General features: G+C 35.3%; 2 protein-coding genes across 3 annotated transcripts; one reads left to right on the forward strand and one right to left on the reverse strand.

Annotated features, from left to right (window-relative positions):
* Positions 1–1,552, reverse strand: LOC137576614 (uncharacterized). Its single transcript, XM_068289840.1, has 4 exons — positions 1,360–1,552; positions 854–1,004; positions 468–797; positions 1–406 (listed from the first exon to the last, which is right to left on the reverse strand). Exons 1-4 carry the CDS (start codon positions 1,550–1,552, stop codon positions 1–3), a joined length of 1,080 nt encoding a protein of 359 aa, XP_068145941.1.
* A 3,371-nt stretch (positions 1,553–4,923) lies between these two features.
* PCB (Pyruvate carboxylase) lies at positions 4,924–18,226 on the forward strand. 2 transcript variants are annotated; one of them, XM_068291044.1, is made up of 7 exons: positions 4,924–5,250; positions 11,962–12,080; positions 12,143–13,652; positions 14,174–14,221; positions 15,632–16,029; positions 16,089–17,378; positions 17,443–18,226. In XM_068291044.1, the coding sequence occupies exons 2-7, from the start codon at positions 11,982–11,984 to the stop codon at positions 17,689–17,691; spliced, it is 3,594 nt and encodes a 1,197-aa protein (XP_068147145.1). In that variant the 5' UTR covers positions 4,924–5,250; positions 11,962–11,981; the 3' UTR covers positions 17,692–18,226. The 2 variants fall into 2 exon arrangements, with proteins under 2 accessions (XP_068147145.1, XP_068147146.1); XM_068291045.1 differs by lacking the exon at positions 14,174–14,221.
* The last annotated feature ends 38 nt before the right edge of the window (positions 18,227–18,264 follow it).

Here is an 18,264-nt window from a genome sequence, read left to right on the forward strand (position 1 = left end):
CTACTGCATCAATATATGTTCGGCTATGGGACTAAGCATGCGATCTCCTCGACGATTTTTCAATTTGGCATTTCGTCGCTCAGCCTTTAAGTTAATCTCATTCTGCGACTCCATGGAGGCTTCAGTGGAAGTTTCTTCCTGACCAGATGCCGCGGACTCTTCACCATTGCCATCGGTCTCCACGAAAACGCATTCGGGATTAACTGCAGCACATTCCTGGAAACTGGTGGCTCTTGCCTCTGGATTGTTGGCATTTGTGTACTTCTCAAAGAAGCCGCGTCCCACTATGCGGAAGGCCATGCTGGTTAGGGGATTCAGCTTGGAGCGGAATTCCATTTCGCAGACAAAACGACGACGACAAGCCTTGGAATCGAGTCCCAAGAAGGCAAACATAAAGTCGGCAATTCTAGAAAAAGAGATAAATGATCAATAAGACCCCATTGGGCTTGTGATTGGGCAAAACTCACTGTTCTTCAGTGGGTTGCTGGCGGCCTACACTCTCCGAGATTTCTTCATCGACAATTTCTACTTGCTCATCTTCCTCCTCCAGCTCTTGATCCTGTTCCTGTTCAACTACATCACGTTTACCACGACGACGCGTATCGCCAGGAGCTGAAGGCACATCACTGTGTATATCGGGTTGAATATCAGAAACGATATCCGAACTGCTAGAGTAACCGCCATAGGCTGAGTAGGGATCAAAGGAGCTCGAATCATAAGAGGAGGGTCCTTCATAGTGATCCGAGTGATCCAAGGAGTAAGGAATATGGTCATGATGCTCGTGGAAAGATGGTGGTCTAGAAAATATAAAACTCATTAGTCATTAGTTACACAATTTCCTGCTTTAACCTACGGATGATCAAGGATAATCTCCTGGTTGCATCTATGATGTTGAGGCAGTAGATAACGGAAACCCAAATAAATGGCACTGCCCACAAAGAAGGATACAATGATCACCTTCACCTTAATCCAATAGGCAATTGCAATGGGCCAAATATGACGCCCTGAAAATGAAAATGAAATAATTGAAACGATTAAATAATAAGCATTATATCATGATCAAGAGAATACACTTTCACTTGTTTCCAGAGACAGAGAGAGAGGGAGAGAGAATTCTATCCAACACTCCGAGATTGAAAGTGAAAAGTGTTAATTAAAGATTGTGAATTTTGTTTCTTTTCGATTCGTGATGATCCACTTTGGAAAACGCCAAAGTAGAGATGCAGATTGGGGAAAACTTTCGAAAGAAAGTGCCAAAGTGCTAAACCAAAACACAAATATTGATCAGAATTGAAATTGCTAATTATTATGTTTTATTTGATTAAAATCTTTTTATGATTTGGATTGAGTAAGACTTACACCAGAACATATGACGATGACGACGCGTCCGTCCCTCGAATTCCAACAGATCTTTGCCAATTTCTCGTGCCGGAGTTTTCATTATTTCACTTTGATTTTTCACATGGTCATCATCAATATTTTCATCACAAAACACGAGAGTGAAATAGATCACCAATAATATGGCTGCATACCAAATTGTATTCTTATGCATGATTGATATAGATTTTTGATTTGGAATCCGTGGATTGTATATGTATATCCTTACACTTGCTTGGGAGCTTAACTTTAGTTTCACACTGCAAAACTGCAAAAACCGAATGATGCACTAACTTGGCTCAGATGGCCATTTATATACCACCAATTCGTCTGTCAAGTTCAGGGTGATAATTGATAGTCGTGAATTTTTAGTGCGTAGACACAAAGTTGGTTGGTTTGGTTTGCTCTGCTTCGCTCTTCTTGGCCGCTTCTTTTCGGCAGATTAATGCCCAAAACATGCATTTTCGTTCGTTGCTAACAAAAAATTTCTTCAATCCAAAATATTTGACTTGTCATATGTAGTGCAATTTCACTTTCTTTTCATAAATCGTGCTTATAGATTTTCTAACTTTATGTGAATTAATTCCGCATTCAGTCTATTATGAAAGATCTTATTTCGTTTATTTTACATAATTCTTTTGGACTTTAGGTTTGCTTTGAGGCATTGCTTTCATTTATTTTACATCATTCTCAAGGACATTAGTTTATAATTAATCCAAATGTCTGCAAAATGTCAGATTCTTAATGATGTTATTTTTGGACTATATCCATCTAAGATAGGATCACCTTTTGTCCTAGTGTTTCGGAACTTATCCCGGTTTTGTAGGCAATGTTCAGATGTCCCGACCTATGACTTTTGACGAAATTGTCCTAGTTTTAAAAAAAAATCAGTGGTAAAGCGAAAAAGAAGAAGCGGGTTAAGGAAGTCAAGTTTTTGAATTTCAAGTTTTGAATCTTTCATTTTATCTCACAATCAACTCTAGAATAGTAAATTCTTTAATGTTGATGTATTATAAATCTCGCAGTCGTATAAGAAGGAAATGGATATTAAATTAATCATAAAGTTTTAAGTTTAGTGCTGGTAGTATTAAAATAAATTAATTAAAATGACTTTATATAAGTAATATACAAATTGTTGATTACATTGATCAATCTTTAAGTTATTGTTTTAATTATTAACTCGTTATAATATGTACATTGAGTGAATAAAATCCTTTATTTTCAAATATTAACTTAGTTAAATTTTTTTTAGAAGAAAAACATTTTTGTATCACGTACATATGTACATACATACATATGCGGAAATTCAAGTCTACCGCCCAAAACTCGTTATCTATAAATGAAGAAGACCGATCATCGATTTAAATCTGCACCGTAAAGTATGCTACAATATTATACTGCGGGCATAACCGTTAAAGGCCATTAAAATTAAACTAAAGAAATTTACTAACCCAAGGTAGTTCCCACTTGAAAGGCTTATCTTGGGTTTAAAGAAACTCTTGACAATTTATCTACTTTGGACTTTGAATAAAAAATATTCATCAATATTTGTGATAATAAATATGACAAATCTAAAAGATTTTAAATTACGTAAATCGTAAACTTTTAATTAAACAAACTTGAATGACTCTAACAAAATTTATGATGAAACTGTACAGGAAGGCCGATATATACATACATCGGATGAGAACAACTTTGATAAGTCCTACACCTAGTTAAAGGAATTTGCCCAACAACGACGGCACGTGTGGTCTGATGGCGACCTTCAGAGTTGATAGATAGAATGGGTCGAATATAAAAACACACCTCCCCATATCTGTGCAATGGAATCTTTTTTCGGCAACCATTGGATACTCTATATAAGTACATATGTGCTTGTGCTCATGTTTTATTTTGTATTTTTCATCGATTGCTGTTTTAGTCCATTTAATTCATACAGTAGACACTGATAAGATAACAGACGTCAAGTACTAATTAGCAGTGACTGAGCATTTATACCTAAAAGCCTAGAAAAGATTTCCACAACATCCAGACGGAGGCGTGGCCGTTCCTTATCAATAAAAAAGTACATACATAGATGACTTGGTTGAGACATACATATTTGTGTTTTATTTTAGCAATTGCCCAAACAACGCGTGCCGCAATATAAAAATAAAAATCTCGAAAACCTTCTGTAGATAACAACCAAACAGACGATAGAAGACTATAGAAGAGAGGGCCTGACGCTCTGCTTCTGCTGCTGTTGATATTGGTGTTGATGTTGAGGTGATTACTTTAGCTCAGTTGCTCAGATTCATTAAAATCAACGCACGCATACAAATCATACGATTCTTCATAATAGACCTAGAAATATCAAGGGGTCTGTTAAATAAGCTTCCATTAGACTAGGCTCGATCAGAGAGAGCTCTGTTCCACTCTTTTGCTCTCGGTTTCTCTTTCTGTCAATGACGGCTGCGGCAACAATCAGACACACGCGTCGTGGCTAGAATTCAATGGACTAACACCGACAGCATCAATCACTTCTAAAAAGTTTCCATTCACACAAGCTTATTCTACAAAGAAAAATAGGATGGTTTGAAATATCTAAGGGAATAAATATCGAAGTCATTGAAGGATAAAAAAACTAGTAAAACATACTAATTTAATCATGATAAGCTTGTATTATCAAATTATATGGTCCAAATTCGGAATTTATCTAGTTTTAAACACAGCAAAGCTCCAATGATCCATTGATCAGGTACAAGCCCAATCAAAAATACTCGTAAATTTTAAAAATTGTCTACAATTCTGAACAAACACTTAAATTTAAAAAAATAATCATTAACTCAAATTTTGTGATAACTTTGTTTTGAATTTTCAAACAATTTTTTATAGTTTTTTCAATGTTCTACATATTTTAACTGATTTATTCGGAATATTCAAACATTAAGTTATATGCATAATATAAAATTTTGTGCTTATTTCGATTAGCCCTAAGACCAAATTCAATTTAATTCGACCTCTTTTGCTTTAACTAAATTAAGTTAGATTTGAATTAGCACCTAATTATAGTTTGTTGTATAATCGTTGCATACTTTCTAGGGTATACAGAATTTCCATATATTTAAAAATTAATGTCTTGTATATATTATATATATTCTATTCCAGCGATTTAGTTTATCTGAAAAAAAAAACAATATAATAAAATGTGTTGTTGCCCTTTTTGTTACCATCCCAATTGGGGGGCCCGCTAACAGCTGTTGTTGCTCTCATCAGCGTGGGAGCTCTTTGCTTGCTTGTTCTCGTTTTCTCTCTACTTCTCATCGTCGTCTCTCTCTCTCTCTCGCTGTCTCTCTGCCTAACAGCCGGCTATTTTGGCGCTAGGACAAAGTACAGATTTGCTATTGTTGTTGTTGTTAAACATTACCGGTTAGAAGGAGCTCAACCACTGAGTTAGATATGGGTCTCTCCCATCACATATGGAAAGACCTAGAGAGAAGCGTCGATAGCGAGAGAAAACAGCGCTCCCCGAAGCTGCGAGACTTTGGCAAAATGTGTTCAAGTTTTTTTTCAGTTGGACGTGTAGCTTTGGTGTGAACGGTACGGCCAAGTTCCCAGGAAGGAAAACCATTAAAAAACTGATTTTCATTGCAGTTACGTGGAACGTGTATGTGAGATAGTTCGAAAAAAACACCGCACCAAATATACATACATATAGACGGCGAAATTTGTTGGTTCTTTTTCGGCTAAAACACAAACTGTACTCGTAGCAAAAAAAAAAAAAAAAAAGAAGGAAAATCTATTAATTAATAAGTTTTAGCAAGGATAAAGTAAAGGTTAGCGCCGGGCGCTGATTTACTCTCTTTTTTTTGCATTTCTTCATTTACAGTTAAGGTAAGGGAGTTCATGTGTGTGCGTGTGTGTGTGTGTGAAGGGTCACTAGCCCAAATGTCGCCATTAAAAAACAAAAATATACAAATTTAAATTGCATAATTTCTATTTTGTTCTTCTCTCGATTCTGTCTGACCCACTCTCTCTCTCTTGCTCAGTCTCCCTCGGGTAATTGTAATTTACATATGTTGCCTAATTAAACATTTTATTTTATTCTATTTTAACGGAGTCCCTCCCTAACACTACCCTCCTACGCTACTCTCTCTCTTCCGCTCCCTCTCTTTCTCTCTTCTAGTCATCCCCCTTTTGCTCTAGCAGTTGTTGCTGTCTTGCGTGTTTTGTTTGTTGTTGTTGTTGTTGTTGTTTTTTTCTCCTTGCCTGTCTGCCCAATATTTATGACCTTCTTATGGTTTCTGCCCACTGATGAAACGTGTTTGACAAAATGGAAAACAACAACAACAAAAACCTACAACAAAATGTGTGCACACACATACATATGTATAAATAAATATCTATATTTCCACATTTCCAACAATATTATTTATTTAAATTTCGTATCGCGTGTGCAATGTGTGAAAAGAAGCAGCAAAAAAAAAAAAAAAACTAAATAAAACTGAAACTCTTTCTAAAAAAAAAAAAACTAGTCAAAGTTCTAAGTGGACCCCAGACAAGTCTCTCTAATATGGAGAGTACAGTCAATGTCGAAATGTCCAAATCGTTCGAATGACTGATAAGACTGATCAAGGGGGAATCGAAGCTTTAACTTTGCACAGTTTTTTTGTTATTTGTCGTCTAAATTTGCTTTGCTTTCTTTTTTCTAGTGTTTTTTTTTTTTTTTTTGTGAAAAATCAATGCTTTGACCTTAAGCGTTCAAGATCATTGTGGCACACACTTTTTTTTGCTCTATGACGTGAAACACTTGAAAGTGACGAGGGGACTACAGAGAATAATTCCATTATTGTAGTTTATTATCAATCTATGTGTATATTGTTCCGTTCCATTATGTAATCTAACTTATTGCGGCAGGGCAAACACACAAATCATGTAATTGTTTTTCAAAAGGACTCGCAGAGGGCAAGGACTAGCACTTGAGAGAGCTGGGCGTGGAGGGGAGAGGTAACGTAAGTTGTACTTGGGTGTGTCCTAGGGCAACACACCTTGTTTAGCATTTAACCACAATCAACAGGATAATTGATATAAAAGCAAACAATTTGAAAAATGAAAGCAAACACATTTTTAGTTTGCTTTTCTAATCGAAAGAGGAGAAAACAAAAAAAATGTTTGAAATGTACGCAGATTTATGTCAGAGCTTATCCTAAGGTGAAAGAGCAACTATTAAGCAAACAGAAAACAATGTAAAGAGATTACAAATTCTGATATATGTATAACTATGTATAACTACATATGTATGTATGTATATATATAAATAATAAAGTGAGTGAACAGAAATTCAAACAAAAGTATTTAAGAAATAATAAAACCTACGACTTAGGGGAATTAAGTTATAAAAGAAGCTAAAATAAATTTAGAAAACTACTTTTTAAATAATTTGGTAAAGAAAATAAACAAGAATTGTGAAAAGTGTGAAAAAATACAATTTTATATAAATTAAAAATTAAGTTTAACAAGGAAATAGCAAACGAAATTGAACCAAGAAAATTTTAAAGTATTGAATAAAATAAAGAAAAAGTGTGCAAAGGAAAAACAGATTCTGAAAAGAATTAGAACAAATATTAGACAATAAGCTGGAAAGTATCTGAAGTGTACATTCATGTCCAGATTAATAGGTGTGACCCACAGCATTTTAGAGTTGCTCATGTAATTATTTATTTAATTTTACAAGAGGATTACGAATTTAAAATAATGCAATATAATGGACATTTTATCTTTAGTCTTCAGCCTAACACCAATTAACCTGGCTATGAGGGCAAACTGTTTAAACTTGAAAAGAATCAAAAGATTTTAGAAAAAAGTTTCGAAAAATATAAGAAATTATATTTTTTAACAAAAACAAACGGAGACAAAAATATAAAAAAAAAAAAAAATTACACAAAAAAGTTAGAAAAGGAGATTTGAAAATAATATGGATAATAATACATAAATGATTTTTGGAAATGAAGATAGGAAAAAACAAATAAATTGAAATTAAACAAATTGAATTTAGACTATAAAAGAAGTTAGAACAGTGACGGATCCAGGAAAGTACATAGTCTAGGAGGGTTCTGACTCATAAATGGCCTAAGTTAAAAAACAAGTTAATATAAAATTTATAAATGTGTTTCAAAAATTTAGTTTTATGTGTAAAAACTTGAGGCTAAGACTATCAAATGGGTAACCATTGCAATGGGACATTGGGACACTTTTTAAAAAAAGTCTATAAACGACATAAAACAAATGTTTTCCGAGACATAGAAGAGTATCTTACATTCGATGAGTAATCTTCAGATTTCAAGCTGATTTTTTGTTTGTATGTTATTGCGTTTTATTTTTCACAAAACGCTAACAAATTGTCATTATTATGATTGTTGTTTTTCTTGGTCATAAATGCATACACGAATCGTGTGCTAATGAGAATTAAAATACCAGAATCGAGATATATGTACACACTGAGAACCACTCAAAATCCTGGTCTTAAAATTGTGTTTGCACGTTTCAATACTTTAATACGCCTTTTGCCTTTATCATCATATCCCTTCTTTAATTTAAATGATAAGCAATTATAATTTCCGCTTTTTCCGGCGAACTTATCTTTCTTAGATATTGAAATTTCTTAATAAATTTTCTGTCTTTATGTAATACAATTATTATCTTTCAAATTCATTTTTATTGATTATAAATTATTTCAATAGTTATTTTTATTACATTTTATTAAATTTACAACAATTTTGAATAGACAGACAGTAAATAAAACAAAAAGTCATATATGTATGTTTGTCCCTTGAGTGGCTTTTCCCGTCTCGTAGAGGTGACATTGAGTGCTTATCTTGAATAAAAATATGTATGAAATATAGAAGGGTAAAAATTTTGAATAAACCGAACAAGTTATACGCTTAAAATATGTTTTTTAAATGTAAAATTTGAGATCTAAAAGTATTATTATGTTTACAATTAAATTCCCTCTTAGTTGACTATATTTGATATTATGTCAGAACTTATCCTAAGGTGAAAGACTATCAACTATCAAACTGAAAACAATGTAAAGAGATTACATTCACTCACTTTATTATTTATATATATTTATATACATACATAGTTATACACATGATATATCATTATCTATTTGTACCTCTCTCTTTTCATCTTTATATTTTAACTTATTATTATTTTTTCTAATAAGTTTATACTTTGTGCTAATCCCTTGCTAGTTATATATATTTCCGATCAGTAAAGGAATACATAAGTCTATAAAAAACTGAAAGACAAACATTATTTTTCCAATGAGTATAGTTAGATACTTGAATCTTGACAAAAATATTAAGATATATAATGATCATTTCTTTAACGACTCGAATTCAAATAAAGGCTCAAAATCAAAAAGGATTTAGATGAAGATTTTGTAAAGAGAAACTTGTGAAATTAAAGGGTGAAATCAATCTTGGATATAGAAATTTTTGCATTCTATTTGTAAGAGTGGAAGGAAATGAAGAAAATTTCTCATATTTACCAATTTATATATGATCTACAAAGTGACCATAGGACCTTACATATATTATGGATAACAATTTGTCAACTCAAAAAGTAAAAGTAATTACTTTGAAAGTGTATAGAAATCCTACAGTTAATCTGTAATTCCATTGAAGGATTTTTAATAAAAATATATCAAAAACTGGTTTAAATCAATTTCTTTATTTTTATATTTTTGCCATTGTTAATAAGATAATCATGTTTTGATTTCACAATAATTAACATTAATTTAATGAATGTTAATACAAAAACACATATAGATATATACGTTAATTGAATTAGTTATTGTTTATAGGGCCAGTGTGACATAAATGGATAATTTTATGTGTAAATGTGTTCAGATTTATTTCAGTGCATCACCCCCACCGAGAGTGATTCTCCCGCGAATGTGTTAATAAAACTATTGCAGCTTATCTGCTCATTATCTACACCTGTCAGGTCTATAGCTCCACTCATATAAATATAAACAACCAATACAAGTGTCAACATTTGTTCTAGATTGTAAGTTAAGCCACTCTCTCTCTCCACTGACTAACCAGACCTATCCAACTCATACATATATATGTATATATATGAGTATGACTATGTTCTATATATACTGCAATCGAATGATTCTCAAGTGCAGTTGTTTGCTTGGTTGGACTCCACTAACAATTTTCACGTGCCACCAACAAAAAAAAAAAACACCTTTTTAATTACGATTAGTAAACATACGAAAAACACAAAAAACAAACAGGTAAAACAACATCCAATGAGTTGGCCAAAAATAGAGTAGAACATTGAACCTTATCGTTGAACCATATGAGAGGACTCCAAAAGCTAAAACAATTATGGTTTATTCCAAGTCCATTTTGGTTATGGCGCATCACATGACCAATTCAAACCAGATCACATTTGCCTTAGACCATATATTATAACCCAAAAAAACAAAATTCAACTGGTTTCCAGACGAGCCCCCGATCAAAGAGACAGATAGAGACTGACAGGGAGACTATTCGAGAGAGAGACAGACAGAGAGCTACTTGCAAAAAGTATCTTTAAAATGCAAATTTTTAAAAACCGCACTTTGTACCCAGTTCCAGTCTTTGTCACTCTTGTCTGCCGAGTTAGACAACAAAAGTCATTTGAATCGATAATGATAATGAGCAAATAAAATATATACAGTATATACACTTGTCTTGGACATTTGTTTCTAAATTATAAACAATTGGATACTCTTTAAAACTTTTTTAAAAAATTAAATGTATTCTTTTGTTAATAGTTTTTAGGTTTTAATCGACTTTATAAATAACTTTTTCGTTGTTAAAATTAACTTTGAAGTTCTAAGATATTCTATTCTCTTTTCGCTTCATGCCTGCAGTTATAATTCCCAACTAGTTTGAGTGTTGGTTTTCTACAGAGTACCTGCTCATTATTTGTTAGCTAATTAACTTCTCATTTGGGTATCTGTTTTCTTCGGTTCTCAAAAACTGGTTTCATAACTTCTAAAGAGCTTTTCTGGATAATTTTTCTTAGCTCATTGGGAACCTCTTCTATACTTCTCAAGAACCATTATCTTGGCTTCTCTAATATTTTTTTCCAATGCCATATAGAAGAATCCCATCATCCTACGATGGGATATCATACGAAATACTGAAAGAATTTGAGGAAAATCTATATTTAAAGAATTTTATCGAGAAAACTTTTAAGTAAAAGTCAATACAACCAAATCTAACTTCAATTAAAGTTTAAGGATATCTTCGATTCTTTTTAAGGCATCAAATTAGATATTAACGTGGTTTATTTGGGGTTTCTCAGGCTTCTTCCAAGAAGTTGATCATTTTGATTCGAGAAAAGATTGTTTTTGAAAAGTTTCAAGTCCGATAATGATGCAACTTGAACAAACTCAAATAACTTAAGTCTAAGTCCAAATTTTAGTACCATTCTTAGCTCGTATTCTCAGATATTTACATCAGATATGATATATGGTTTTATTGGTTTAGCTATATATATTTCTTTACGCCGACTAATTGTGTCTACAAAACACATAATGTCTGATGAACAAATAACATGAAATAACAACATTTCATTAAAATGGAATTTAATGGCTAACAAAAAGCAGAAAACTTGGCAAAAAGTCATTTCATTTATGGTCATGACCAAAATTTGAATACCCTAACCATTAGAATTAAAATCTTTGCCTTTTTTTATTCTCAAAGTTACTTATATCAAATTAACAATGAGTTTTCCATTCGAATAAAATTACAAAAATTATTTTTTTAAATTTTTTGTTTGCAACATTTCGCGTTTTTTTCGGAAGAGTATTGATTAAAGACAAACAACAACAATAACTAAATAAAGTAGCACTTAATATTTGTGTCTATAAATATTTGTCTATACTATTATTATTATCAATGCTTACTGTACAATACTTAAACGGAGAGAGAGGGAGAGAGAGAGATAATGGCTTTAATAGTTTTTGATTGAAACGTTTCAAAATGAAGCGACATTGCGCGAACAGCTATTGTATGCTGTAACTAACTAGCTAAACTAATTAACTTGTTTGCAATATCTATCACGTGACTGAAAATACTTTTTGTATTATTAATTTGAGTTTAATTTTGTAACAAAGTGTCTGAGAGAAGTAGTTTGAATAATATTTAAAAATTTCTGTTAGAATTTTTAAACCGAAGCTTTTGATCAAGTCAAAATTTAAAAGAAAGTTAATTACCTTGATTTTCGTCTTGTTTTCTTAAAACGTCATGAAATTGCTTTTTTGATGGACTTTGGTCTTCATTGATTAGAATTGAAACACTTTCGCTGTATTCGGAACCACTGTAAATGCGATTTCGTAACGCTTATGTTCTAGTCTCATTACGATCATGACCTCCCCGGAATCTAGTATAGGTTTTTGTTTTTATTTTGTGAAAGCAAAGTCGATAACCTTAAGGCATTTGGAAATCAAGCTTCAAGATAGTTGGAGAGCTTGTTGGTGGATCGTCAATATATTTAATTATTTCGTTTTTTGTTTTGTTTCATATTTCTTGACAGTTAAAAAGTAGAGGCACACCATGTTCATACCGGTGGCCCAGAGAGCTTTCAAAACTTTGCGCCATGCCCAACCGCGCGTGAGACTCTATTTCATCAATAAGAATGGCTACTCCAGTCAGGTGAGTGTGTAACATGGATTAAACTTAAACTTCATCTTTAAGAGAAATGTTTATGATTGTAGGTGGAATATAAGCCAATACGTTCGGTGTTGGTGGCCAATCGTGGTGAGATTGCTATACGTGTATTCCGTGCCTGTACCGAATTGGGCATCAAATCGGTGGCCGTCTACTCGGAACAGGACAAAATGCATATGCATCGCCAGAAGGCCGATGAATCGTATATGGTGGGCAAGGGTTTGCCACCGGTGGAGGCCTATTTGAACATTCCAGAGATCATACGTGTGTGCAAAGAGAATGATGTGGATGCTGTGCATCCTGGTTATGGTTTTCTCTCCGAGCGCAGTGATTTTGCCCAGGCTGTGATCGATGCTGGTCTTCGTTTCATTGGCCCCTCACCGAAGGTGGTACAAAATATGGGTGATAAGGTGGCCGCTCGTGTCGCTGCCATTGAGGCAGGAGTGCCCATTGTGCCGGGTACCGACGGCCCAGTGACCACCAAAGAGGAGGCACTTGACTTCTGCAAGAAACATGGACTACCAGTGATTTTCAAAGCTGCCTATGGCGGTGGTGGACGTGGCATGCGTGTGGTACGCAAAATGGAGGAAGTCGAAGAGAGTTTCCAGCGTGCCAGCTCTGAGGCAAAGGCTGCCTTTGGCAATGGAGCCATGTTTATTGAGAAATTCATTGAACGTCCCCGGCACATTGAGGTGCAATTGTTGGGAGACAAGGCCGGCAATGTGGTGCATCTGTATGAACGTGATTGCTCGGTGCAACGTCGTCATCAGAAGGTCGTGGAGATTGCTCCTGCTCCACGTTTGCCCGCCGAAATTCGCGACAAGATGACCGAAGCGGCTGTTCGTTTGGCCCGTCATGTGGGCTACGAAAATGCCGGAACTGTGGAATTCTTGGCCGATGAATCCGGCAACTTTTACTTTATCGAAGTGAATGCCCGTCTCCAGGTGGAGCATACAGTGACTGAAGAGATTACTGGCATTGATTTGGTCCAATCACAAATTCGCATTGCCGAGGGCATGACTTTGCCCGAATTGGGTTACACTCAGGACAAAATTCAACCGCGTGGCTATGCCATTCAGTGCCGTGTGACCACTGAGGATCCTGCCAATGATTTCCAACCCAACACAGGACGTCTGGAGGTCTTCCGTTCCGGTGAGGGTATGGGTATTCGTCTAGACAGTGCCTCAGCCTATGCGGGAGCCATTATTTCACCCTACTACGATTCCCTGTTGGTCAAGGTCATCTCACATGCCAGTGATCTGCAGAGTTCCGCCTCCAAGATGAACCGTGCTCTGCGTGAATTCCGTATTCGTGGTGTTAAAACCAATATTCCCTTCCTACTCAATGTGCTGGAGAATCAAAAGTTTTTGCATGGCGTTCTGGACACCTATTTCATCGATGAACATCCACAGCTCTTTAAATTCCGTCCCACACAGAATCGTGCCCAGAAATTGCTCAACTATTTGGGTGAAGTTCTGGTCAATGGACCACAAACTCCATTGGCAACCGGTTTGAAGCCAGCTGAAGTTAATCCTCATGTGCCAACAATTCCATTGGGTAAGTTCTGCCAAAAACTCTTTAACTTCAGTTTAGAAAGTATTGAATGGCATGTGCTCCCATATATTTCCCTTGCTTGCTTGCCTTTGACATTTTCGGGGTATATCTTCAATCCGAGATCCAACTCTTAGTTTCGTTTTGCCATCTAAACTAATCGTTGGCCACAAACTAATCTCAGAGTTTGCGATTGAAATTGAAGAAGCATGCTTTTGTGATACGTTCCAGATGCGCTCTTTTGATAAACTTTTAGCACCAAAATTTTTGCCAATGCTTTAATCTATTTTCTATTTTGATGTTTTTTACCTTTAATTTATTTTCTGTTCACATTTGTTATTAATCCACAACAAAAAAAAAAAAAAAAATGCTATGCACCAACAAAAAAAATCTCCACACGTTCATTTCAAACGATTTGCCCGATACGTTCTCATGATTCGCACGTTGTCAAAATGCAAAAAACTCAAAAACTCAAAAAAAAACAAAAACTTACCAAAAACGTTTTAAATATCCACAAACAAATGAAGACTTGTCCCGGGAAGCATTAGAACGTGAAGAACGTGGTGAGGCCAAAGGTATGTTTTCGTTGCTTTATCCTTTTTTAATTTTTACCACACAATTCACCAAACAATATATATACGTATATATTCATCATGCATCATATCGGTTAAGGGTGTTCTAACAGGGATTACTCATCTTAAACGCATACAGAAAAGTGCTTAATAAAGTCAGAAACTATTCGATTTATAAATTTGAAAAGATAATGGTTTTCCCAAATTCTTTCACACTTTATTTTGGCCAATTTTGAAGCGTTTAAACAAAGTCATTTGTTGATCAAATTAAATCAATTCATCATATTCTAAAATGCCATTAAACACTTGGTAATTGGAAAAAATTAGTTTCGAAACGATTTTTGAAAAAAGTTATGATATTTTATGAAGATTGTCAAAAATTGAATTGTCATGAAATGAATGAATGAATTTTTCGAAATACTTTGCTCTTCATTTTTTTTTTTTTTTTTTTGATAATTAAAGTAATTTATATTCCGATTCCGAAATGTATTAATTAAAACCATTTAAAACTCGGCAAAGTTAAGAGAGTCCTTTAAACGCAATGTTTAGTAATTGATAATTCTGATATATGATCTAATCTGGCATTGATTTAGAACTCTCTCTAAAAAGTTTATATAATACAATGATCTATGTATACTTATCTCAACAGAGAGTTGACTAACTAAAAAGTTACTTTGTTGTCCTTAAATGGGTTACTTAGCAGTCAAAGTTTAAAGGAATTTTTAATCTTAAGACTTATAACATTTGATTTGTTACAAATTGTTATCATTTCTTCAAAAATTTTTTAAATAAGTTTTTATTCTTCAAGCTCCAATAATTGTACTCCATCAGCTCAAAAACCTTAATCATAGCATACTTTAGGGAACTTCTACTCTATGGCAATGATAGGAATTAACATTTCAACTTCACTTTCAATCGGAAGTTATGATTCCTCCAAGGTCTAATCTTACCTACGCTAAGTTAATATGAAAACGGCTTCTGCCATTTCACTCTCTTAACAAAACCAAACATTATTTATCAAAAATTGTCCCTTTAAAATCATTTGCTCCCCATCATCAATCTCACATAATGGGCTTAAAATTTAAGTTAATGTTCAATGTGCGTTCATTTAAAAAATAATCCAGCCTTTTAATTGTTGTATGTATTTATTAAGAATTTTAATTACTTTTTTTAGATGTGAAAATTGTTTGTTTTTGTTTTTCTATTTACAATTGGCTTTGTATTTTCTTAGGATCTTCTGTTTTGTTCCATAGTTTTGACTTTTTGGGGGTTTCAATAAAGTATTTTGTAAAATTTGTTTATTGTACACTAAAAAAAAATTAAAAATTATGTAGCGTTTTTAAGTATCCTTGACTTTTGTGGGGTTAGTGTCTAATTTACTTTACTTTAACTAATGTTATGGTCTTTCTGTAGTGACGGAACCTCCACAGGGCTTGCGTGATATTATCGTACGTCAGGGTCCGGAGGCTTTTGCCAAGGAAGTGCGTGGCCGCAAGAATTTGATGCTGATGGACACAACTTTCCGTGATGCCCATCAATCGTTGTTGGCCACCCGTGTGCGTTCCCATGATCTGTTGAAGATCTCTCCGTATGTGGCGCACAAGTTTAACAATTTGTACTCGTTGGAGAATTGGGGAGGTGCCACTTTTGATGTTGCATTGCGTTTCCTGCACGAATGCCCATGGGAACGTTTGGAGGAAATGCGAAAGCGTATACCGAATATTCCGTTCCAGATGCTTTTGCGTGGTGCCAATGCCGTGGGCTATACCAGTTATCCGGATAATGTGGTCTACAAGTTCTGCGAATTGGCGGTAAGTCTACAAAGAAAACATTCATTGAGGGATGACTGAAGAGATCGTGTCCTTTTTAGGTGCAAACTGGCATGGATATTTTCCGAGTTTTCGACTCTTTGAACTATTTGCCCAATTTGATTTTGGGCATGGAAGCAGCGGGCAAAGCCGGTGGTGTTGTTGAGGCAGCCATTTCCTATACGGGCGATGTCAGCGATCCCAAGAGGACCAAATACGATTTGAAATACTATACCAATCTGGCCGATGAGCTGGTCAAGGCTGGAACTCATGTGCTTTGTATTAAGGATATGGCTGGTTTGTTGAAACCCGAAGCCGCTAGACTTTTGATCACTGCCATTCGTGATAAGCATCCCGATGTTCCAATTCATATCCATACCCATGACACTTCGGGAGCAGGCGTGGCCTCCATGCTGGCTTGTGCTCAGGCTGGTGCCGATATAGTCGATGTTGCCGTCGATTCTATGAGCGGCATGACCTCACAACCCAGCATGGGTGCCGTGGTTGCTTCTCTGCAGGGTACTCCACTGGATACCAATTTGGATTTGCGTGATGTTTCGGAATACTCGGCTTTCTGGGAGCAAACTCGTACGCTATACGCTCCCTTCGAGTGCACCACCACAATGCGTTCGGGCAATGCTGATGTCTATCTGAATGAGATTCCCGGCGGTCAGTACACGAATTTGCAGTTCCAGGCCTTTTCTTTGGGTCTCGGCGATTTCTTCGAGGATGTCAAGAAGGCATATAGGGAGGCCAATTTACTTCTTGGCGACATTATCAAGGTGACACCTTCGTCCAAGGTGGTTGGTGATCTTGCCCAATTTATGGTGCAGAATAATTTGACTGCCGATCAGGTTCTGGAGAAGGCCGAGGAGTTGTCATTCCCCAAATCGGTGGTCGAGTATTTGCAGGGATCAATTGGTATTCCACATGGCGGTTTCCCAGAACCTCTGCGCTCCCGTGTACTCAAGGACATGCCACGCATTGAAGGACGTCCCGGTGAGGAGCTTGAGCCATTGGACTTTGCCAAGCTAAAGGAGGATCTGAAGGAATCTCATGCCAATATCAGTGATCGTGATGTTATGTCCGCTGCCTTGTACCCTCAGGTGACCAATGATTATTTACATTTCCGTGAGAAGTTCGGACCAGTCGATAAATTGGATACACGCATCTTCCTTACTGGACCCAAAGTGGGAGAAGAGTTCGAAGTCTCCCTGGAGAAGGGCAAGACACTCAGCTTGAAGGCCATGGCCATGGCAGCTGATCTGAAACCCAATGGCGATCGGGAAGTCTTCTTTGAAATGAACGGACAATTGCGTACCGTTCACATTCTGGACAAGGAGGCAGTAAAGGTAAGCTCAGATCGATTTAATCTTAATCCCTGACTAAAATATTTAATCTCTTTTCCTTTCCTAGGAAATCCATGTGCATCCCAAGGCCAACAAGTCAGTCAAGAGCGAAGTTGGTGCCCCCATGCCGGGAACAGTTATTGATATTCGTGTCAATGTTGGCGACAAAGTGGAGAAGGGTCAACCCTTGGTTGTTCTCTCGGCCATGAAAATGGAAATGGTTGTCCAGGCCCCACAGGCTGGCGTGGTCAAGAAATTGGAAATCAACAATGGCATGAAATTGGAGGGTGATGATCTCATTATGATTATCGAGTAAATTCTTTCTCTTCTCACCAAATATCCAGAGTGAAAGAATTGAGAACAAGAGCCCATGCTGCCCTGCCCCCTTCCCTAACCCCATCATATCCATCTACAAAAAAAAAAAAAAATAATAAAAAAAAAAAACACAAAATGGATTACTTTAAGTGAAATGTCAAAGTCGTGATAGTCCTAGAACCGAACATCCTCGTTTTTGTAAATCTTTAAAAATATGTATCAAATATCTTTGGAAATCTTTAAACAAAAAACGAAAAGAAAATTTTCATATGTATAGTTCTATATACACATATATGTATGTACATATACCTACATATATACATATGTATGTATTTATAGTACGTGTTTTAGTCAGCTCGCGCACAAAAACCTACAAATTTGTATTGTCGATTTTTTGTATGCCAAATTTAATTACCCCCCCTTTCGTCTGAACCAGATTCTGTGTAGCGAATATTGCCTAAGTGGTTTTAAATGTTGAATAATATCTATTTTGAAATAAATGTTAAATACTATATAATATATAATTACAAACACAAAAAAAAGTGAACCTATTGTTATTATTTATTGAAAAACA

Source organism: Drosophila tropicalis, unplaced genomic scaffold, assembly GCF_018151085.1.
Source record: "Drosophila tropicalis isolate 14030-0801.00 unplaced genomic scaffold, ASM1815108v1 contig_593, whole genome shotgun sequence".
In the NCBI taxonomy this organism is placed as follows: domain Eukaryota; kingdom Metazoa; phylum Arthropoda; class Insecta; order Diptera; family Drosophilidae; genus Drosophila; species Drosophila tropicalis.